The sequence below is a fragment of the Molossus molossus genome, unplaced genomic scaffold, assembly GCF_014108415.1.
Source record: "Molossus molossus isolate mMolMol1 unplaced genomic scaffold, mMolMol1.p scaffold_m16_p_9, whole genome shotgun sequence".
In the NCBI taxonomy this organism is placed as follows: Eukaryota; Metazoa; Chordata; class Mammalia; order Chiroptera; family Molossidae; genus Molossus; species Molossus molossus.
The window spans coordinates 64,907,365-64,931,119 of NW_023425403.1; the positions used below are offsets into that span (position 1 = coordinate 64,907,365).

At 39.3% G+C, this 23,755-nt stretch overlaps 1 protein-coding gene and 1 non-coding gene across 3 annotated transcripts in view; one reads left to right on the forward strand and one right to left on the reverse strand.

The window, feature by feature from the left end:
* Positions 1-23,755, forward strand: part of TBC1D4 (TBC1 domain family member 4) — a 98,079-nt gene that overhangs the window by 39,667 nt on the left and 34,657 nt on the right. For both annotated transcript variants that reach the window (XM_036250134.1, XM_036250135.1), the window contains exons 6-11: positions 2,255-2,346; positions 2,611-2,721; positions 7,682-7,801; positions 17,423-17,497; positions 19,099-19,325; positions 20,925-21,089. In XM_036250134.1, coding sequence (XP_036106027.1) covers positions 2,255-2,346; positions 2,611-2,721; positions 7,682-7,801; positions 17,423-17,497; positions 19,099-19,325; positions 20,925-21,089 — 790 coding nt within the window. The remainder of the gene's footprint in view (positions 1-2,254; positions 2,347-2,610; positions 2,722-7,681; positions 7,802-17,422; positions 17,498-19,098; positions 19,326-20,924; positions 21,090-23,755) is intronic.
* Positions 1,211-1,317, reverse strand: LOC118623152. The gene has a single exon (XR_004958236.1). It is a non-coding gene; the product is annotated as a U6 spliceosomal RNA (small nuclear RNA).

The following is a 23,755-nucleotide window of genomic DNA, read 5'->3' on the forward strand; positions in this document are numbered from 1 at the left end:
CTGAGGCTTGTCAGTCTGTACCCCACCTCTGTGTCTCAGGGTTAATTTTGTTCAGCATTTTGATTAGTTCATTATATTCCACAAATAAGTGAGATCATGTGATATTTGTCTTTCTCTGATTGGCTTGTTTCGCTTAGCATAATACTCTCCAGGTCCTTCCATGTCATTTCAAAGGATAAGAGATCTTTCTTTCTTACAGCTGCATAGTATTCTATTGTGTACACGTACCACAGCTTTTTTTACCCATTCATCTACTAATGGACACTTGGGTTGTTTCTAGATCTTAGCTATTGTAAATAGTGCTGCTATGAACATAGGGGTACATATATTATTCTTTCTGATTGGTATTTCAGGTTTCTTAGGGTACATTCCTAGAAGTAGGATCACTGGGTCAAATGGCAGTTCAATTTTTAACTTTTTGAAGTAATACCACATTGTTTGCCACAGTGGCTGCACCAGTCTGCATTCCCACCAGCAGTGTACTAGAGTCCCCTTTTCTCCACACCCTCGCCAACACTTGTTGTTTGATGATTTGTTGATGGCGGCCATTCTGACAGGTGTGACATGATACCTCATTGTTGTTTTAATTTGCATCTCTCTAATGATTAGTGATGTTGAGCATTTCTTCATATGTCTTTTGGCCATTTGTATATCCTTTTTGGAGAGGTGTCTATTTAGGTCCTCTGCCCATTTTTTAATTGGGTTCTTTGTCTTCCTTTTGTTAAGTTGTATGAGCACTCTAGATATTTTGGAAATTAACTCCTTATCTGATGCATCATTGGTGATTATGGTCTCCCATACAGTGGGGTCCCTTTCCATTTTGATGGTTGTTTCTTTTGCTATGCAGATGCTTTTTAGTTTGATGTAGTCCCATGTGTTCATTTTTTCCTTTTTTCTCTTGCCTTAGGTGTTGTGTCAGTGAAAATTCTGCTGAGTATGATGTCTGAGATTTTGTTGCCTACATTTTCTTCTAGAATTTGTATGGATTCACAAGTTACATTTAAGTGTTTTATCCATTTTGAGTTTATTCTCGTGTAGGGTGTAAGTTGGTATTCTAGCTTCATTTGTTTTTGCAGTAGCTGTCCAATTTTCCCAACATCATTTATTGAAGAGACTGTCTTGACTGCACTGTATGCTCTTGCCACCTTTGTCAAATATTAATTGAGCATAGTGTCTTGGGTCAATTTCTGGGTTCACTATTCTGTTCCATAAAAATATAGAATGCTTCACAAATTTGTGTGTCATCTTTGGGCAGGGGCCATGCTAATCTTCTCTGTATCGTTCTAATTTTAGTATATGTGCTGCCAAAGCGAGCACTATATATTCTCTTTTTAAAACAATTATAAAAACAAAAATGTTTTCATGGGAAAAATTTGTTTTGCCTAGGGATTTTCTATAAATTATATATAACAATGTGATAGATATATAAATAACATGACATAAAGAAGTAATCAATTTTTTGGTAAAATGATAGCATAAAAATGTCACTAAATGTTAATGTTGTCCTTGAATTTTTTTTTGTTTTTTATCCTCACCCGAGGACATTTTTGCATTTATCTTCAGATATAGAGAGAGAAACATCGATGTGAGAGAGACCCATCGAGTGGTTGCCACCCACACAACTGCCCCAGGGCCGGGGACAAACTGCAACTGAGGTATGTGCCCCTAGCAGGAACCGAACCCGGGACTCTCCGGTCCGCGACCTGATGCTCTAACTGCTGAGCCAAACTGGCCAGGGCTGTCCTTGAAGTTTTATGACCACAGGACAAGATGTGTGTGAGGAGGAAGGGATGCCTGTCTAAGCTGTAGCTCTGCCTTTTAACGCCGTTCATTATTCTTTCTTGTGTAAAGGTCAAGTTTGATTGTTAGAGATTTTGATCAAGGCTAGTGTTTAGCTTTTATTTCCATGTCAGGAACTAGGATAATGTCAATACACAAGTCCCTGTGGAGGCTAGTTAGATGGTTACCATAGTCAATGGCATCTAGTTAAGCTGTTGATGTATCATTTAGAAATCCTTTGTTGCTAAATCTGACTTTAGGATCACTGACAGAGCCAGTGATGCTGGCGATGAGGTTTTCCCCTCACGTCTTAATGATTTTGTTGTAGTGTTCCCAGGCTTGTTGTAGACAGGGACACATCTCCTTGAGAAGATTTTGCTTCAAAACCTGTTGGCGAAAAGCTTTGACACATGACATATGTTCTGATTTCCACAGCTATGCTCTGTTTAGTATTGACCCCCATCATTTTCCGTAGGTCTGTACCCACCAAGAGCCAAACTGGTAATTCAGAGGCACCTCTCATCCTTGACAGATAATGAACAAGCTGACATCTTTGAACGCGTCCAGGTAACATCACTTACAGTTCTCACCAATAAGACATGAGGAATGGGAATTGGATCCTGAGTTCCTTTTCTCATTTCCGTATCTGAAGCTAAAGATCTATTGCACTGCTGGGGAGGAACCAGAATGCCACTGTTGCTTTTGCTTCTACGAGCAGTGAGAAGCTGAGCTTTATTTATGTCTGTCTGCCAGACAGATAAAATCGAGTGGGAGTAAAATAAAATAGAAGCTGTGTTGCCATAGTGTGCTCTTGGTTTGTCTGTTCAACAGAAAATGAAGCCGGTCAGTGACCAGGAAGAAAATGAACTTGTGATTTTGCATCTGAGGCAGCTGTGTGAAGCCAAGCAGAAAACACACATCCACATTGGGGAAGGCCCGGCGGTGAGGAGCTCCTTCTTCCCTGACCTTATTCTGTTTCTATATTTAGTAAACTTACCACAGAAAATGGGAAAGGGGTTTCCTTCCTTTTTCATTCTCATCTTTAGCACTAACGTCCTAGCGGATTTATGTGTCAGGATTTTAGGACCTTTATAGGACATTTTCACAGTCATTGTCACATTGAAAATTAATTATGGTTTTTAAATGTAAAGATATTTGTGTTGTTTTTGCATAAAACATAACATGATCATGATTTAAAGTGAGCATGAATTTTCAGTTACATTAATGTATTCTTTTATTTCAAATTTATATGAACATGTGGGGGAGGAAGGAATTTCCTCTACCCTTCTAGGTTTTCTTGGCTAGCCTACTCATTAAATAGACATGAGACAGATTAATAAGAGAAAATGATCAAGTTTAACTACATTCACGTGTTCAGGAACCCTGCCTATTTGAGAATTAGAGACCTCATGTACAAGAGGGTTTGAGGTGCAGACAGAAAGGGAAATGAGGTTCGTGTGACATTCTGAGGTGAGCAGGAGGTAATAGGCCTTGGGCTTCTGAGGGGAGGACAGTCATTGCAGGATGATAAGAAGATGCTAGAAAGAGCAGATGTTCAGTAAGTAGGAGTTTGCCCTGCCCTATAGATTGGTCATAAGCTATTTCTGGTGCTAACTCTTATTATGGGCAAGGCCCCTAATTTAAATTTTTTAAGGGAGAGGTAAAAGTTTCTTGTGAGCCCTCAGGGTCTTGATTGTCTTCAGCTCAAAATAATCCACATACCAGAGTAGCGCCTCTTGGGAAGGCCTCCTCTGAACCCTTTCAATCATTGTATTTCATTAAAAGCTTACTCAGCCTTGAATGGTAAACCACAAATACCCAAAGAAGCAGTCGTATCATGGAGACAGCTCTTCGAGCTGCAAACTAAGGGGTGATACTTTTGTGCACACGGTTTCAAATGTGGTTCCTCCAGCTGCATATAAATAAAGCAAGACCACCCGCAACAGCATGCAGAGATGATGACATCATAGTTAACTCTTAATAACCCTAATCCAGGTTGTCTTTATTTCATTTTATTCAGAACAAATCACATATCACTTTATCAGTGATTTCTTAGTTTATTCATTGAGCAAGCTCTTCCAGAGAAACGTCTATGAACCAACCTGTTGTGATAATGGCAAACAAGAATGTGATGAATGAATGATGTTCCCTCCAGAGAAAGGCTCAAATATTCCAAAGGGGATTGCAGACAGTTAAATGGACACATATAATAGAGGCACCAAAGTAGCTTTTTATTTTATTTCTTTTATCCTCACCTGAGGACATTTCTCCATTTTTTGTTCAGATAGAGTGAGAGGTAGAGAGAGAGAGAGAAGCATCGACGTGAAAGGAACACATCGAGTGGTTGCCACCCACATGACCCAACCAGGGCCGAGGACAAACTGCAACCGAGGTACATGCCCTTACTGGGAACTGAACCCGGGTCTCTCTGGACCCCAGGCCAACGCTCTAACTGCTGAGCCAAACCGGCCAGGGCCAAAGTAGCTTTTTAAAAGAGTGTTCAGTGAACACAGAAGTAACTAAGCATTTGCTTTGGAGCTGTAGTAGAGAGTAAGGGTAGAGGGAAGCATGAAAAAATTCATGAGGAAGATTTGGTGGGCGGTGGGGGGAGACTGGAGTTTTAAGGGAGATACAGTTTGCTAACCACAGAAGTTGAGGAAGTATGTTTTGAGAAAGGGACATTAGCACTAAGTTGTGTAAGTAACTTTGTGTCCAGCAGTGAATGTACTCCATGCAGACCATGGGAGTTCATGCTGTTTTTTTAGGGGGAATTGGGGACTGATGAGGAAGTAAGGCTGGGAGGATGGGCAGTGATGAGATGATGAAGAGCCTGAAGTGCTAGACCTCACTTTGCCATTGAAGAATTTCAAGAGTATGAGAAGATCAGATTTGTACCTTCAAGAGAAATTTTACTGTCACAGTGGTGGTCAATTTGGGGGCAGGTTGGTGAGTGAGGGTGTTGACAGCATTAGGACTAAGGTCACATTCTCAAATTGAGAGAATTTTATAATAGAATGTGTGAGAAGTGGTTCATTTCATTATGCACAGACGTGTCCAGGTGCATACTATTACTAGGCAGTGGTGATGAGCGATGACAACTCTTTTCTGCCATCTAACTATTTAGGAGGAGAAACCAACCTGTCATCAAATAAATTAAAATATGGAAATATGGCCCTGGCCGGTTTGGCTCAGCGGTTGGAGCGTTGGCCTGTGGTCCAGAGAGACCCGGGTTCGGTTCCCGCTAAGGGCATGTACCTCGGTTGCAGTTTGTCCCCGGCCCTGGTTGGTTGTGCGGGTGGCAGCCACTCGATGTGTCCCTTCACATCGATGTTTCGCTCTCTCTCTCTTCCTCTCTCTCCCTCCCGCTCTATCTGAACAAAAAATGGAAAAATGTCCTCGGGTGAGGATAAAAAAAAAAAAAATGGAAATATGGTGCGATTAGTACAATGATGTAAGTACGTACCAGACAGAGATAGCATGTGTGCATAAATAGATTGAATGATTCTGCCTTAAACATTTGTCTTGGAGAGAGGCCAAGCTGGAGCACTGGAGATGTGGGGAAGGGACAGAGTCACGAGCTATTGGAGGTATGACGGTTAGGACTTAGTGTCTGGCTGAACAGGTATGTAAAGGAAGGGACAGACCCCAAGGTTGCAGATTGGGGGAAACTGGATAAAACAGCTGAAAAATACAGAAAGAAGACCAGAGTGAGGTAGGCGATGGAAATAAGAAGTAAGGGTTTAATTTAAGAAATGTGTTTGAAATTTTATTAGAAAAATGGGTTAAATTAGAAAAATGGAGGGATTTGGGTTGATAGTGTAAATATTGGAGACCATGAACTTTGGCATAGGTTTGAAGTCAAAGGGGGGATGTATTGAGGAACACTCACATTTCAGACAGTGCATTAAAATTGAGCTGGTGAACAAGACTGAAAAGGAATAATGGAGTATAAAGAGACTTAAAAAGATTTATTATGGTAGGTGACCAAGGTAGGAGAAGAGTTGAAATAAGATCAACAATTGTCAGTGATATATAATAGGAAAGTCAAGAAACATTCTGACTCAAATCTCTTAGTGGGTTTGTTTATGTCAGTCATTGATGGTGATGGTGATGTTGACCAGAAGGACAAAAGCAGTATGTGAGCAGTGGTGTGCATTTTCTTTGTGATGAAGGACGCTAAAGATCACAGAGGAGATTTTGAACAAATTGTAGTTTGCTGCTAATCCTTCTTCCTTCTCTGTCTCTCCCTCCCTCCCTACTTTTCTTTCTTCCTGCTGGGTGTTTACTGAACAGCTTCTGTGTTCAGCATTGTGTTAGTGTCAATACAATCTTCTTCTTTAAGTTGTATCATTAGCCTGAATGCCTTAGAATATTGAGTCATCCAGTGCTTTATATACACTTGCAGCCCAGTCTAGCCCACTTCCATATCTATTGTTCCCTTCCTCTCCCTTCCCCCCCCTTTCCTCACCTTCCCTTCCTTAATGAGGGTCATATCTTTTTTACCAGTAATTTCTTAGATTTCCCCTTGGAGTGAATTCTAGTATAGATCTTTATTGTCTCCTGCATAGACTGTGCTGATGCCTCTAAGTCTGTTTTTCAGTCTCTGACTTCCTTGTCCTTAAGGTGATTTTTTTTTCTCTTTTTAATCCTTACCAGAGTATATGTTTTCATTTATCTTCAGATAGACTGGGAGGGAGGGACAGAGAAAAAGAGAGAGAGGGGGAGAGAGAGGGAGAGAAACATCCACGTAAGAGACACATTAACTGGTTGTCTCCTGCACGACCCTGATCAGGGCTGGGGTACGTGTCCTTGATCAGAATTGAACCCAAGACTCTTTGGTTCTCATGTGATGCTCTAACAACTGAGCAAAACTGGCCAGGGCTTAAGATGATTTTTGAACACTCCTTGCAGATAACTCTCCCCCAGACTTTACTTGCACAGTGATGCCCTTGTGCTTATAAATCCTGATCGGTGACTCTTTCTATTCAAGGTTTTATCTCCAGCCTCACTTTTCCAAGTTACTTCCCATTACTTCCTTCTGTTTTAGCTGAACACCTGTGCTGACTCCCTGTCCTATGAGCTTTGGTCTTTATGATTTTGCCGACTCCACCCCGTTCTGGGGATGTCTTCATGCCCTTTCCCCTATTGCTCTGAATCTTGCCTGTTCTTTTCTTCCCGACTACTGAGACCCACAGCCTACCTTCATGCTTCCAGATGTGATACTTACATGTTTCCTTGTGTCACCGCTTAATGCAAGTATATTCCCTCCCCAAGCAGGGCTCTCTCTTGGAAGTGTTCTGGCAATAAGAACCATGTGAAATACATAGTAGCTTCTTAGACCAGTAGGATGAACCTAAGAGAGAACTTAAGAGAGTATAGACATTGTGGATTCTCATACAGTTCAGTACTATCAGTGAATACTTGTTGATCCCAAAGATAAATGGCCCACTCACAAATGAAAATGGAATTATGACAGAGGCAATAGGGGAATCCAGCCTTACCTGAAGATTTTTTTCTTTTTAAACATATTTCCTGTGTTTTTCTTGGTAATTTGGATACAAATATGCAACTTGAAAGGGATGGCTATAGCTGTCAATCAAAGTAACAGCAGTAAAAACATCTCCAGTGTAGTTTCCCACAAATGCAGTGGGAACAAAGTAGCAGAAAAGGCATAAAGGAAAGATCTTATTTCTGTCTTTTTTTTTTTTTCAAACAACATTAAAACGTAAATCCTTTTCCTCATAATCTGTGTGTTCACAGTGTGGAACCTAAATTATTACTCCTTAATAGAGCTGCAGAAGAATTCTTATGCTTTTTAATAGCTTAGTGATAAGCCTGTCTTCACAGCCTCATTTAACCTTGAGTATCCCCAAACTAAAATTTGTCTGTTTTCTTTCTACAGACTATTTCAAACAGTATAATCCCAGAAAATACAGCAAGCAGTGGAAGGTTCAAACTTGACGTTCTGAAAAACAAAGCTAAGAGGTCCTTAACCAGCTCCCTGGAAAATATCTTCTCAAGGGTAAGATTTCACTGAGACTCTTTTAGTTATTACTGTCTGTGTTTTTTAACTGCTTTGCTTCATTCTCCACTGGCTAACAGAAGACTTCTTTAAAACAAAACAAAACAAAAAAACTACTAAGATAACTTTAATTTAGTTAACACCTATTTATAATAATCTCTCGAACTAAGTTTCATTCTCAGATATAGATTTATTCTGGTGCTTATAATATCTGAATTTCAGTAATAGAGATTTTTTAGTAGCGATATATGCGTAAAAAAGGAAAAATAGAATATTGATGCCCAATACTATAGAAACTTTTTATCATTTGCCACATAAAGTTATAAAGAAATCATTCTTTTTTTTTTTTATCCTCACCCGAGGATATTTTTCCATTTTTTGTACAGATAGAGTGGGAGGGTGAGAGAGGAAGGGAGAGACAGATAGAAACATCGACGTGAAGGGACACATCGAGCGGCCGCCACCCGCACGACCAACCAGGGCTGGGGACAAACTGCAACCGAAGTACGTGCCCTTAGCGGGAACCGAACCCGGGTCTTTCCAGACCGCAGGCCGACGCTCTAACCGCTGAGCCAAACTGGCCAGGGCAAGAAATCATTCTTTTGCTCATCTTAAGAACTGATAGGAAATTCTGAAAATAGTGAGTATATGGTAACAAAAATCGATGTATTCCTTCTAGTAAATTTGGAGGGAGAAAATAGTCTATTTAAAAATGAGCAAAGAGATTCCTCTTCCCCTTCATTTTCTTCTTCCTGAACAATTCAGCCCTAATGCTATTAGATGAGATGAAGCAAGGTTGGTGTCCTAGGAGTGGAGGATGGGAACCACCGCGGCTCAGAGCAGGGGACCACGTCTAGTGCGTGCTGTGTGCGTGGGGCGGCTCCACGCACACATGGAAACAAGTGTGGTGAGGACATCTCCTGGGAAGGCAGCCTTGCTCAGGAAGTCGCAGCCTGAGTGGTGAGGAGGGATGGCGCAGTGCGGGGTGTCAGAGCCAGAGTGGAGGAGGGAAGGCACTCAGGGTGCCCGATGTAAGGAGTTAGAGTCTGCAGGGTGAGGATGGCATCCACGTCGGGGTGGCAGCCCCAGCATGTGTGCTGGGACTTCAGTAGGATGGGGAGAGTGTCTGTGAGGTGACAGTTGTGGAGACTGAGCAAACATGTAAATGTATTAAGGATAGGGTGGTGTTGGGAGAAAGGAGCTACAAATATGCAAAGGGAGGGAATGATAATGAATCCTGCATTAATGAATCCAGTTCAGAAGTAACAGTGTAAAATCTTGGTTATCCATCTATATTTTTGAGGAATATATTATACATATATAATATATGTATTAACACGTGTGTGTGTGAATGTGTGCATATGGTCTCTGGCTCTGTCTAGAGCTGGGACCAGCTTTTCTACAAATATCAGACAATGAATTAAGCCTGCTGGGTGACACCTAGCCCCCAGATTTGGAATTCTATGTATCATTCTACAGGAGGGACCATGGGGGTAATGGCTAATTCCAGGACTGCAGGGAAAGTACAAGATAAACCCTGAGTGTCTTGGTGTCTAGATTATAAGGAAGTGCTCAAAGAAAAATGCTGATATGTCACAAAGACATGAAAACCACGAAGGGCCCCCGCTGGTGACATCTGAGAAAATATAAGCATCAAAATTAATGATTAGTCTGCTGCAAAAAATAGGACACCATCAGTCTATTCTGACATGAAAAATAAAAGAATGCAATGAGAGCTTGATCAAGATCAGGATACGTGATGACACTTATTGATTACAAAGAGGAAAACAGTGACTTTACAATGGAAAAGGCGGGCACACAGCACCTTAATTAAGTAATCAAACTGAACATCCTCAACAATGGGACACCTGACACAAAGAATACAGCGCCACCGCTGTGGTTTTCCTGCCAAAGGGGCAGTACCTGGACCTGATCATGAGGCAGTATCACCTGTCCCAAGTTACTCTCTGCAGCGCACAAAACAACTAGCCTGTGATCTTCAAAGGTGCCAAGGTCAAGGAAGTACAATAGAGCATTAGGACATAGTAACTTCTGACATGTGATGCTCTTATGATTATTGTTTTTTATTTTGCAGCAACTCAAAATACTTTCCTAGGTGGTTTTCTTAATGATTGAGATTCTTCTAATTCTAACCAAAGCCCTGCAGTAAGCATGGTCAACTGGCAGTGCAGTTATTTTATCAGCAGAAACAGAATCTAGAAAAAGAGTACCTAGGAGATCTCTTAGAAGTGTGTTCCTAAAATTTTACCAACTTATTTTCTTCAAAATTCATAAATTAGTTGTGTTCTTTCCCTCCCTTTCCCTGCCCCTCCCCCTCCCTCTCCTTCCTTCCTTCCTTCCTTCCTTCCTTCCTTCCTTCCTTCCTTCCTTCCTTCCTTCCTTCCTTCCTTCCTTCCCCCCCGCCCCTCCCCTCTTCCCTCCCTCCCTCTGTCTTTTCCCCTTCCCCTCTCTCCTATGGTGTTCCAGTGAGAATTTTAGCAGAAAGTCCATTTGAATAGATGGTCAGGGGCCACGAAATTCAAGACTTGGCCCTCGCAGATTTTATATTTATGACTTTGGACAAGTTAGTTGCCATCGTTTCCCTATCTGTGAAGCAGGCGTACCACGAGCGCTCACCTCACACTACCGGGAGGATGGAGGTCAGAGTGTGGGAAGCTTCACACGGTAGGTGTGAGGCGGTAGAACAGTGGGAGCTCTGAAACCTCGTCATTTTCCAAGTGACAGAGGACATTTTGAGCTTCTCTCTCCCCCAAGTGCTTTGGCATTCCGCAGCCCTGCACTGTGGCTGGGAGGCACCATTTACACAGCCTTGAATGACGGTAGTGACACTTGAAGCAAGGGCACAGCCCGGTCTATTTTGGTCAAGGCAAATACTCCAGCTTTTGTGTCACAAATGCTGCCAAGTGTCATAAATTACGTGACCCAACGAGGCCTTGCTTGCACCATGTGAGCAGCATGGACTAATGGGGGAGGTTGGCAGCTACCCATGTTGTATCAAAGGTCACACAGAGAAGGGGTTTTGTGTACTTCTAAAACTTAGGAGATTATTTCCCCTCCTCTAAAATGGACACTTCAGTCCTAAAGTTTGGGTCCTAGTTGCTGTCATTTGTAACTGTCAACATGTTTTATTTAACTAACTGTAGTTGTTTATGAAATAGGATACATTTTTAAATAGCTCAGAAGCTTAGCTCACTGACAATTAAAAGTGGGTCCAAGGGAAGAGGCTGGGCACATGTGTCACCAAGTCGTAATGTAGTAAAACTGGAAAAGCTATCTGTTCAAAGATCAAAAGACAGCCTTGCATTCTGGTTGTTTGTTGTTTTTTCTCAAGTTGAAGTTTACCAAAAGAGAGATATTTATGAATATATTTACAAATATACACATTTCAAAAAAGGACTATAAATTAAATTGTGAGTCATTGGAAAATAGGGAAAATAGTCTCCATTTCATGCTTTCTTGGGTGTAATATCCATTGTCCTCACTTGTTGAAACTGTGAATAATTAATTAAAGTTTGTTTTTCTTTGTGTGCACACACACACACACAACACACACACAACACATGGGTAAAATACCACTGTGAGTGAAATGTGGTTTTAAATTGCTGTTGTAATAATGCAAATGGTCTGATACCCATCTGACTACTTTTACTATTGTGACCAAATAACCTGTTTAAAATAGCCAGGCAGTCTTGGCTGGTTTGGCTCAGCGGTTAGACTGTCAGCCCGAGGACCAAAGAGTCGCGGGTTTGATTCTGGTCAAGGGCGCATACCTCAGTTGCAGTTCGTCCCCAGCCCTGGTCGGGTCATGCGGGAGGCTGCCAGTCAGTGTGGCTCTAGCACATCAATGTTTCTCTCTGTCTCTCTCTCTCCCCCTCCCTCCCACTCTATCTAATGATAAATGGGAAAATGTCCTCGAGTGAGGAATGCAAAAAAAAAAAAAAATAGCAGAAAGCGACCAGGTCTTTACAATATTTTCCTCATGACCACACACATGACACAATAATTTATCAGCCACAGATATAGTTTATTATTGGAAGTATGTCATGTTATGGTATAGAACTGAAGAACTGAAATAACCTTGATCAGATTCCAGGCATTTGTAAAATTACACGTAACCAGTAAAGGCCATAGTTTTATTTGTAATTCTACGTTTTGCAAAACTCTACCTTGAGGAAGGAGTGTGGAGGAAGAGCTCAGGAGCTTCACTTTTAAATTGTACTGCCCGGGTTCAAGTCATTGCTGTCCTTTGACTAGTGGTGTACACACTGTGACAACATAAGCATATCAGAACTTGTCTCCCTATCTGTAATGTTGAGCTAAAAATGACACCCACCGCATAGAATTTTGGTGAGGAGTACATGATATAATGCAGCGTAAAATGCTCAACATACTACGTGGCACATGATAAACAATCAGTAATAATAGATGCAGCTCTTAATATTATTGTTTATATATATAATTGTTATTTAGAGAGCCACCAGCAATATAAAGCTGTAATTAATGTACATAGATAAGAATAACTATTGTTTCTATGAAACTAGATAGGATACCATAAATATAAACAGTTGACCAAGAACAAGAAAGAACTCTTAAAAGTTTCTGATAGTAGACATAAAAAGAAAAACTCAATAAAAGGCTAGGAAGCTAGAGATTTAAAAAAAATCTTCAAGAAAGTAAAGCAAAATGATGAAGAAATGGAAAATAGGGGAAGAGGGTAAAAAGTTATAGGATTAGTCTGAAGATCCAAAAGCCAAATGGCAGGAGTTCCAGAAAGAGAAAGTGTGTGCACAGTTTTCAAAGAAATCACTTTAGAAATTTCTCAGAGCTAATGGTCATGTTTTGGGATTTAATGGGCTCAGAATATGTACAATAGAACGACCAAATAAAGCCACGCCAAGGCACACTGCTGCAAAATTTGAGAACGTCCAAGGGTCAACTTTGGATCTGTCCCAGAGAGAACTAGCAAGTCTTACGAGGGCTCCATCACAGTGCATGAGACTTCTGTGCCCGACGGAACTTGAGCAATGCTAACATTCTGAAGGAAAGTTTCTAAATGAAATGATACATTCAGCCAAACTGTTAATGTAATATCAGTGTAGAATGATGACATTTACAGACATGAAAATTAAAAAAAAAAAAAGTTACCTCCCTGTCTCCCTTTCTCAGAAAACAGTCGGAGTATGTGCTCCACCAAAATGGAAGTAAACTAAGAAAGAAGAAGACATGGGATCAAGAAGACAGAAATTCCAACATAGGGTAGCATTAAAGGATATTTTTAGGTTAATAGTGAAGAAAAATACAAGGAAAATCTGTTCAGCAAGCCTAAATTGCAGCTGTCCAGACTGGAATAGGAAGACAGAGGTCTTCATGATGGGGAACTCAATGAAAAAGAAAAAAAAAATCCCCAGCCTGTGTGGCTCAGTGGATTGAGCATGGTCCCATGGACGAAGAGGTTCCGGTTAGATTTCCTGTCAGGGCACATGCCCAGGGGCGTGCAGGAGGCAGCTGATGATGTTTCTCTCTCACATTGATGTTTCTGTCTCTCCCTCCCTTCCTCTCTCTCTCTAAAAAAAATTAACATTAAATAAAAAAACATTAAAAAGAAACAAAAGTAATTGATGGATTATGGGTTGTTTGACTACAATGAGATCTGTTGGTGGTTCTTATAATACATTAGTGATCGCTGAAGTGGATGTTAACTCTTTAAAAAACAAATTGTACAAGGTATGAGTTGTAATAATCAGGTTCAAGCAATATTCACAGTCATAATAATCTAATCACAGATTATTGTTTTAACTGAAAGCTGTGATATAACGATTGAAAGCACAGGGAAAGGGAGAGTATGTATATAGGGTGGGTAATGAAGTAAGAATGCTAAAATCTCATCTTTCAAACTGGAAGTTAATACATAGTGCCCAACGTGGAAAGGTTGGGATAGGAATATGAGCGGAATACCAGAAGCATCAAAGCAAAACTTTCAAGTGTTTATTTTTGGCGAATGGGATTCAGTGTGCGAGAGAGGGGTGAGGTGGTAGCTGTCATTTTTCATTTTGAGCTTGGTAGCACATTTCACTTTTGACATTTTCTGCAGATATTAATTTGATTAAAAATTAAAATGAAATTTAACCCTCTTTCAAAACATTAGACCCAAGTATACATAGCCACAAACATTAAAACTGCAAATAGTGCCCTGGCCGGTTTGGCTCAGCGGTTAGAGCATCGGCCTGCGGTCCGGAGAGACCCGGGTTCGGTTCCCCCTAGGGGCACGTATTTTGGTTGCAGTTTGTCCCCGGCCCTGGTTGGTCGTGCGGGTGGCGGCCACTCAATGTGTCCCTTTCACGTCGATGTTTCTCTCTCTCTCTCTCTCTCTCTCTCTCTCTCTCTCTTCCTCTCTCTCCCTCCCACTCTCTCTGTACAAAAAATGGAGAAATGTCCTCGGGTGAGAATTAAAAAACAAACTGCAAATAGCTATAATAATTGTGCATTTTTTTTCCCCCCAGAGTCACTGTCACACTGATTTGGCTTTAATTTCTAGTTATTCTTTTTAGAGCTTTTTTATGGCTTTTGAGTTATTTAGAACTCCTCAGTCTGTGTTTTATCTCTTAAGACCTTCTGTATGATGTAGTTCCCAGCCTGCCTTTCCATCCTCTTTCCTTCCAACGGTGGCTTCAGTTTCTTCCTATATAAAGTGAAGAACATAAAACATAGTACTGGAAGTCTTAGCCACAGCAATCAGACAAGAAGAAAAAATAAAAGGGATCCAAATTGGAAAGGAGGAAGTGAAACTGTCATTATTCACAGATGACATGACATAGAAAACCCCAAAGTCTCCATCAAAAATTTACTAGACTTAATAAATGAATTTGGCAAAGTAGCAGGATACAAAATTAACATCAAGAAATTGATGGCATTCTTATACACCAATGATGAACTCACAGAAAGAGATACTAAAAAAAATCCTACTTACCATCGCTACAAAAAATTAAGATACCTAGGAATAAACTTAACCAAAGAAATAAAGGATCTATTCCCAGAAAACTACAGGTCATTGAAAAAAGAAATAGAGGAAGATATAAAAAGGTGAAAGCACATACCTTGTTCATGGATTGGAAGAATTAACATCATTAAAATGTCCATACTACCCAAAGCAATCTATAGATTCAATGAAATCCCCATCAAAATACCAACAACATACTTTACAGAACTAGAACAAATACTTCAAAAGTTTATATGGAACCAAAAAAGACCCCAAATAGCCACAGCAATCTTGAAAAAGAAGAACAAAGTTGGAGGGATCACAATAACAGATACCAGGTTATACTACAAAGCTATTGTCATCAAAACAGCCTGGTACTGGCACAAGAACAGGCAGATAGGTCAATGGAACAGAACAGGTAACCCAGAAATTGACCCAAGACATTATGCTCAATTAATATTTGGCAAAGGTGTCGAGCACACAATGGAGTAAAGACAGCCTCTTTAATAAATGGTGCTGGAAACATTGGACAGCTACATACAGAAAAATGAACCTAGACCACCAACTTACACCATACACAAGAATAAACTCAAAATGGATAAAAGACTTATTTTTCAAATGTGACTCATGAATCTATAAAAATCCTAGAAGAAAATGTAGGCAGCAAAATCTCAGACATCACATGCAACAGAATTTTCATTGATACAATGCTTAGGGCAAGAGAAACAAAGGAAAACATAAATAAGTGGGACTACATCAAACTAAAAGCTTCTGTACAACAAAAGAAACAAGAATCAAAATGGAAAGGGAACACACTATATGGGAAAGCATAATTGCCAATGATATATCAGATAAGGAGTTCATTTTCAAAATATATAAAGTACTCTTACAACTCAACAAAAGGAAGACAAATAATTTAATTAAAAAACAGGCAGAGGGCCTAAATAGACACCTCTCCAAACAGGACATACAAATGACTAACATGCATATGAAAAAATGTTCAGTGTCGCTAATCATTAGAGAGATGCAAATTAAAACAACTATGAAGTATCACCTCACACCTGTCAGAATGGCCGCCATCAACAAATCATCAAACAACAAGTGTTGGCGAGGTTGTGGAGAAAAGGGGACTCTAGTACACTGCTGGTGGGAATGCAGACTGGTGCAGCCACTATGGAAAACAATATGGTGTCACCTCAAAAAATTAAAAATGGAACTGCCATTTGACCCAGTGATCCCACTTCTAGGAATGTATCCTAAGAAGCCTGAAACACCAATCAGAAAGAATGTATATACCCCTGTGTTCATAGCAGCACTATTTACAATTGCTAAGATCTGGAAACAGTCCAAGTGTCTATCAATAAATGGGTGGATAAAGAAGCCGTGGTACATATACACAATGAAACACTATGCAGCTGTAAGAAAGAAAGATCTCTATCCTTTGAGATGACGTGGAGGGACCTGGAGAGTATTATGCTAATTGAAATAAGCCTGTCAGAGAAAGACAAGTATCAAATGGTCTCACTTATTTGTGAACATAATGAACAAAATAGGCTGATGAACAAAATAGACCCAGAGACACAGAAAGGAGTATGGTTCAGACTGACAAATCTCGGAGGAGGGACGGGGAGGAGGGAAGAGATAAACCAAAGAACTTATGCATGTAAGCATAACCAGTGGACATAGACAACAATGTTGTTTGTGGCTGGGGGAAGGAAGGGGTGGGATTGGGAGGAGGGTGTCAATGGGGGAAAAGGGAGAAACATCTGTAACAAAAATAAATTTAAATAAAAAATACCAATAAATAAAGTAAAAGAAATACAGGGTGGGGCAAAAGTAGGTTTACAGTTGTTCTTATGGAAAGTAATACAATAATTAATAAATAATAATACAAGAATAAACTGTTTTGAGTCTTCACAATTGTAAACCCACTTTTGCCCTATCCTGTATATGAACCCACCTCTTAGGTGTCTCTTTCTTAGCTCGTCCATGAGTACCATACCAAAGGACTACGTGAAAAAAAACTAAGACCCAATCATCACCAGTATTGAAGTGGACTATTATTTAGTCTTTTTCAAGAGAAATGCTTTATTGAGTTTGTTTTGCATTATGGAATAATGAAGGAAGCTTAAATCCGTACATTTTAGGATGCAGATTTCTCTTCTTAACCTGTGTTTATTATAACCCTGCGATGTGAATTACGGTGCTTGCAATCTTGGTTGTAGGGAGGTTGTATGTGTTAAACTGTGTTGTGGTTAGCTGCGCTGTACCATCTACACTTGTGTTTATCTACAGGAGACACAAAGTTAATGGGGCTCTCACTGATGTTCTGGGTATCTCCTGATCATGTGGAAGAATGATGTTTAACCTTGTGACCAAAATATCTCCAAAATGCTAGATCTGAGTATCTAGTAATGTAATGGCTGAGTTAGGAATAATGGATATAGATTGCGAATGGCTGTGTTTACTGTGCTGGAATGGCTGTTAATACTGCCAAGAAAATTGAGTGAACTGCAAAAGGGATCAATTTAATGCTAACATAAAGAGCCAACGGCTTTTTATAGTAGTTTTAAAGTACAAATTCAAGCCATATGAATGATGTAATGTTCTTCTTTTTCACTTAGGGAGCTAACAGAATGAGAGGTCGACTTGGAAGTATGGACAGCTTTGAACGGACCAATAGTCTTGCTTCAGAGAAGGTATATAAGCAGAGGCCCCCCCCCCCTTTTCCTTCTAATTGGGATTTGGCACAAACCAACATTGATAATGGTAATTTGCGTGCTTAGTTATTTTGTTCTGAATCATTTATGACTTTTGTTGTTGTTAATCCTTATCCAAAGATATATATATATATATATTTTTTATTTTTTTATTTTTTTGAGATAGTAGAAGAGAGGTAGGGAGGGGGAGAGAGAGAGAGAAACATTGACCTGAGAGAGATGCATCCATTGGTTGCCCCTACGTGCTCCCCAACTGGGGCCTAGGATTGAACCTGCAACCCAGGTATGTGCCCTTGACCAGGAATCGAACCCAAGACCCTTCAGTCTGAGAATTGAAGCTCTAATCACTGAGCAACTCCAGTCAGGGTTTGTTTATTATTTAAAAAAAATAAATATATGAGGCATTATTATTCTAAATAAGGAGATTCTGGATATGAGTATGTTGCTTTTCTTCAGCTGAAGCTTTTTCATGGAGAAGGAACACATCCCTTGCAGACTAGCTCTGCTCTGTCAGGCTGCTCACTATTTGGAGTTCGTATGCTTTGGAGGACAGTATTTGCGCAACTTGCTCTAAAGCCATAGAAAATGAGCCATGTAATTACCATACTTGTCCAGTGATCTTTTTATCTTTTGTTTTCTCCCCATGTTATTCCCACCCCCCAATTTTTAACCATTTTAACTGCAACATTACATTCTTTATCTCAGACAGTTCTCAGTAGGTTTGGTTTCCTGTTTCCTGTATCATGCAACATGTAACCTGAGGCATATGCTACCAATTTTTTAATGAAAAAAAATATTAAAATATTTTTATTAAACTATCTGTTGATAAAATTGAGGACTTAGCTCAGCTGTGAGTCGTTTTAGCCCTAACCTATGTTTATTAAGCTAAACATTTCTACAGTGGTGATTGTTCTGGAAAGTATAAACAGCATACCTGTGTAAGTTGAAAGATTTATGATGTCTATGCATGCAATATGAGATGCATTCCAGCATAAGTCACTTTTCATTCATTTCCTGTTTTTCACGTCTATTAAAAAATATTACATCAGGGAACATGCAGTTGGATGGAAACATCCATAGTGAAGGAAGATACTTAACGGGCTTTATTTTACTTTCCTGAAGCTTTGCCATCAGACTTGGACACTTAAATGTTGTGATGTTGTTTTGACAGTGAACAGGAAGCATGCAACCGATATGTCACAGAAATCGGTAGAGACGTAAACACAGACTCCGCCCTCTTTTGCTCATGATCTCTTTTCATCTTTCTGGCAACAATGAGAAAAGCACAGTAGCAACAGCATTTTACCACAAAGTGTTGGGGAAAGAATACCTTTCCTTATCATCCCTTTCGCTTTCTGGCCTATCTTGACGGATGCTGTCTCACAGCTGCTTATCAGAAGAAATGAGCTGTGGCGATACTGATTAGCCTTCAGCATCCATTGAGGGGGAAAAAGAAAAATACCGGTTTTGTCATGAGTCAGAAGGAAGAAGAGGCACCCTGTCACTTCTGAGCTGGGGTCTGAGCGGGTCTTCCATGACCCATGTAGGAAAGAAAGCCCTCGCATCTGCTTGCTTTTCAGGACTACTCACCAGGGGACTCTCCACCAGGGACACCGCCGGCCTCCCCACTGTCCTCAGCTTGGCAGACGTTCCCTGAAGAGGACTCGGACTCCCCGCAGTTTCGAAGACGGGCACACACGTTCAGCCACCCACCTTCAAGCACGAAGAGGAAGCTGAATTTGCAGGATGGGAGGGCTCACAATGTGCGCTCCCCTCTTCTGAGGCAGAGCTCCAGCGAGCAGTGCAGGTGAGCCCGGACCTCTGTCCGGAATGGAAGTTTCCCTTCCTCCCTGTTGTAATCACTGTGGAGTGATTACAGCATGTAGCCTACACTTAGTTTTCAGAAAGACCATAAAGATAAATTGAGTTATAAAAACCGCAGTTACTAAGGGAAACAAGGCAAGATTTAAGGCATACCCAAAGAGCTGAGTTAAAGCATTTTGGATAGAAATTTTTTTTCCCCCAGAAAAAATAGAGGAAGCAAGATATTGTACATGTGGTTTTGCTTGAATAACTTGCTGACAGCACATGTTATCAGTGTCTCCTTGATCACTTACTGAAACAAAGTCAGCAGATTTGAAAATAACATAGCAGTAGGACTTCCTGTTAGCCTACAACAAGGGTTAACAAAAAAAATCACCTAAATTATCCTCATATGAGACCAAAAATGGCTATATTTTATTTCATAATTAAAGCCAAATAAGGAAATTCTTTAAAGTTTTATCTAGAATAACGTGACGTCTATAAAGAATACACACAGCATAATTAACAGGAAGTAGTCATTAGGAATTATTTTACATGGTATTTAAACATAACTCAATGAAATTGTTGGCATTTAATAATAAATAATAAAGGGAGTAAATCTGGAATAGTAGAATTTTTATACTTCTTACTGTGTCACACAAAACAGAATTTATATCCTAGGACTAATTTTGTTTTTCTTCTTTCCCCATGAGTTTGGTACAGGAAACAGGGTCTGATAGAGATCCCAGTTGGAGAAAAAAAAACAAAAAACAAAAAATAAACCAGAACCCAAAGTAAAAAAAGAGGTTAAATTTTACATTCTTATCAATATTTTTAATGATCACTTTATTTATATTTACCTGGGCAGTAAATCTCTTTTTTCCCCCCAGGAAAATTATTTTTAAGAATTAAAAATATTATTTTAAATTATAATGATGTCTCTATTCTTCCTTATGATTTCCACATTTTATAATGTATAAGCTCAAATAATTTCTATCAGTATAAAAAGATGCTATTTGTATCATTGTAAAAAGTTGCTGGGGGAAAAAATCTAAAAATAAAAAGAGCTATGCTGGAGATTTAGGGATTCAGATAAAACCATGGCTGCAAGAAAGAATATGGACATTAATGTTTGTTAGGCCAAAGTTGTTATGATGATTCCAACAACGAAACATGTTGTTCTTAAAATTTTAAGAGTTTATGTCTCTAAAATGGTTAAGTCTTTGAACTACCGATCCTTGTTTTTTTCTTCTGAAACTTGTTTCCTGTAATTATTTGTGCTTTCCTATTTTTCCCCCCATGAAGTATCCTTTGCACGTAAAAACAAACACTTTTTGTCCTAAAATTATTAAGAAATTGTTAGTGACAAGCACATACTACACAGATGAGGAGGAATTCATTTGGTGGAAGGTGAAACGGGGTCATACTTTTAAGTAGAGAGAACTGAATGCTCCCTCTTTTTCCCCCATATGAGATCCAGCCCTGAGTCTTTAACGGAAAGATTGAATTAATAACAAGAACCTGTGTATATACTTTGTCATAGTGAATGAAGACTTTGCCACAATATACATTAAGACAAATTTGCTGTGTTTTCTGTACTCAGCATCCTTCCATCTGCCCGGCGCATGCACAAGGAGAATAATTCTTCCTCCAGCCTTCCAAGTCTGCACACTTCCTTCTCTGCCCCTTCCTTCACTGCCCCCTCTTTCCTGAAAAGCTTTTACCAGAGTTCAGGTAGACTGTCCCCACAGTATGAAAATGAAATCAGGTGAGACCAGTGTCCTCTGTTTGCAAAGCAAAATTTTCTGCAGTGACATACTGATACGTTACTAAGGAGTGGCTCATTTTGGAGTGGCATTTGTGCATCCTTATGTTGTGCTTGCTCTAATCTGTTTCTAACACGTTGGTTTTCATTCCACTTCATTTTACTAAGAACACTTCTAAAACCGGTGTTTCGAAACTTTTAAAACCAGCTTTTTGAGTACATGATAATCTTACTTTAAAATTATTATTATTTTCGGGCTATTTGTATATTTCTTTGCCTTGAGCCCCAGAGTCTAACCTTTGTTCCTGTTTGGAACAAGACCTGGTGCTAACACATGCTAACTGAACCTCCCCTGGTCATGCCCTTTTCTCTCAGGCTCTCTGGACATATCTTACAGAACTTAAAAGCCACAGATTTAAACAACTCTATTGAAGTGATGGATATACTATATCTTTATTTTTAAGTATATAGAATATTTCCTAGACATTTCTTTGATTTTTTAACACCATAGACTTACTTCTCTGAATCTCAGTGTAAGTCACACAATGGGTACAGGATCTTGTTGATAGCAACATTTTCAGATGGCATAAGAGATCTCTTGAATTTTGAAGACATTTGACTTTGTTCTGGTTCCCAATATTGAAAATGACTAGCCCCTTGAGTTTTATTCTTTGCTCTTATAGCTACACAAAATTAGATATAGTGATTTTAGAAAACTGCCTTTTTAAAAAATTGAAATTATGAACTCTTGCTGATCATTCATATTCTTAGTGGGGTGTTCCTGCCTTTGGGAAGAGATGGGTTAAGCTGGGAATTTTCAAGGGATTGTTGTTGGCTTAGAAGTTTATGAATTGATTCATTCCTGTTTTCATATGTGGCTTGGCTCATTCATTTTTACTGCTGTATAGTATTCCATTTAATGCATCACAGTTTATCTACTCTCTTGATGATGGACATTTGAGTTGTTGGGCGTGGTTTGATAATTGGCAATTCTTGCACTCAAGGACAGGGATGCATGCTGTCAGCCACCCGCTCATCCTGTGTATGCTTTTGGCCTCCTTTTCTTTAGACTTAAGAAATCCCCAAAGTTAACATGTAACTAGGTAACCCTCAATGACTAGTGAAATTAGACTATTCCTTGAATTATCTCTGAGTATCTTTTGTTCATGCGTGTCAATATTTTTCACTCCAACATAGATGATTAATGAAATTTTGAATCTGAACGTTTCTCTGAATTTATGCTGCTTAATATAAGGTTATGTGTTCATCCTTAGTAGTTTCTGCTTTAGTGTGTATATTCTTCTCTCTCATAGCTTCCCCTGGTCCTCTATATCTTATTTTAGTAGAAGGATATTGAAGTCCAGAGGGCAACTCTATGTTCATTTTGCACTGAAAAATGTCACCTTTTTGTTGTCATCTTATTCAAATTGCTACATTTAAATATGAGGAGAACTTTTAAATTTGTAGGATCATTCAAAATTTTGCTATTTTTTTTTTGTACTTTGTCATGTATTCTTGGCTCTGAGAAATTCTGAAAATTAGAAAGCCCCTTTTTCTATACTTTTGTATACTTTTTAATAATTTTACAGCATAGAATCAGTAGGCTAAAAAGACACATTTTTTTTATGAAAATATGTTTTATTAAAAAGTAACCATTTGGTTGATCAGAATGAACATTCCCTGTAACTGCCGCCTCGTCATTAAATGTGATGCTACCAGCAGCCCTGCAGCTTCTCCCGTTTTCCCACCCAAATAGTACTCCGGTCCTGACTGCACGTACCATAGCTTAGTTTTGCCTGGTTTTGAACTTTATTTAAATGGAATGATACAGTATAAATTCTTTTATATCTGGCTTCTTTCATGAATTTTAGTTTGTGACATTTATTCTGTTTTTATGTGCACTTTAGTTTATTCATTTATATTGCTGTATGGTATTCCATTTAATATTGTATTGATCCATTTTTTGCTGATGGACATGTGGGTTTTTTCATAGTTTTTTTTTTGGCTTTTAAAGAGGACTGTCCTGGATATTATTATTTATGCCTTTAGTTGTATATTTTATGCATTATTGATGACTGTCTATGCAGTAATAAAAATGTTGGACAGAATTAACTCTTAATAGGGTTATTTCACCGAATACATCACTTAGACATACATTTACCAGCTACAATTTTGAAGAGAGTGCTTTTTAAATTTGTACTTGGAAATCATTTTAAATTTGCAGAAAAGTTACAAAAATTATGGAGAACTCCTGCTAACTCTTGACCCAGATTCATCTGTCTTTACTGTTTGCCCCAGTTGCTTTACCATTCTCTTTCCATTTACATACGAATATATACATGCAACTGTACATACATTTTTTATTCTATGCCATTTATGAATGGGTTGCACACATCATGTCCCCTTACTTGAACTACTTTTGTATGTATTTCCTAGGAAGGAGGACATTCAAGAGCCTGGTTTTAATCCAGTGGTTTCTGAACTCGCGGTATCCCCTTGTCACTACTTTCAGAGGGAGTATTGTACGTACGCGGTTACCATGATGTCCGGAACCACGCAGGACATCGAGGGGAGCAGGCTCACAATTACACTGTGAAGTGCAGTTTTCTTTTCACTTGGTGACCTCATATCTTACTAGCTTTGTAGAATAGGTCTCCAAATATGCATCC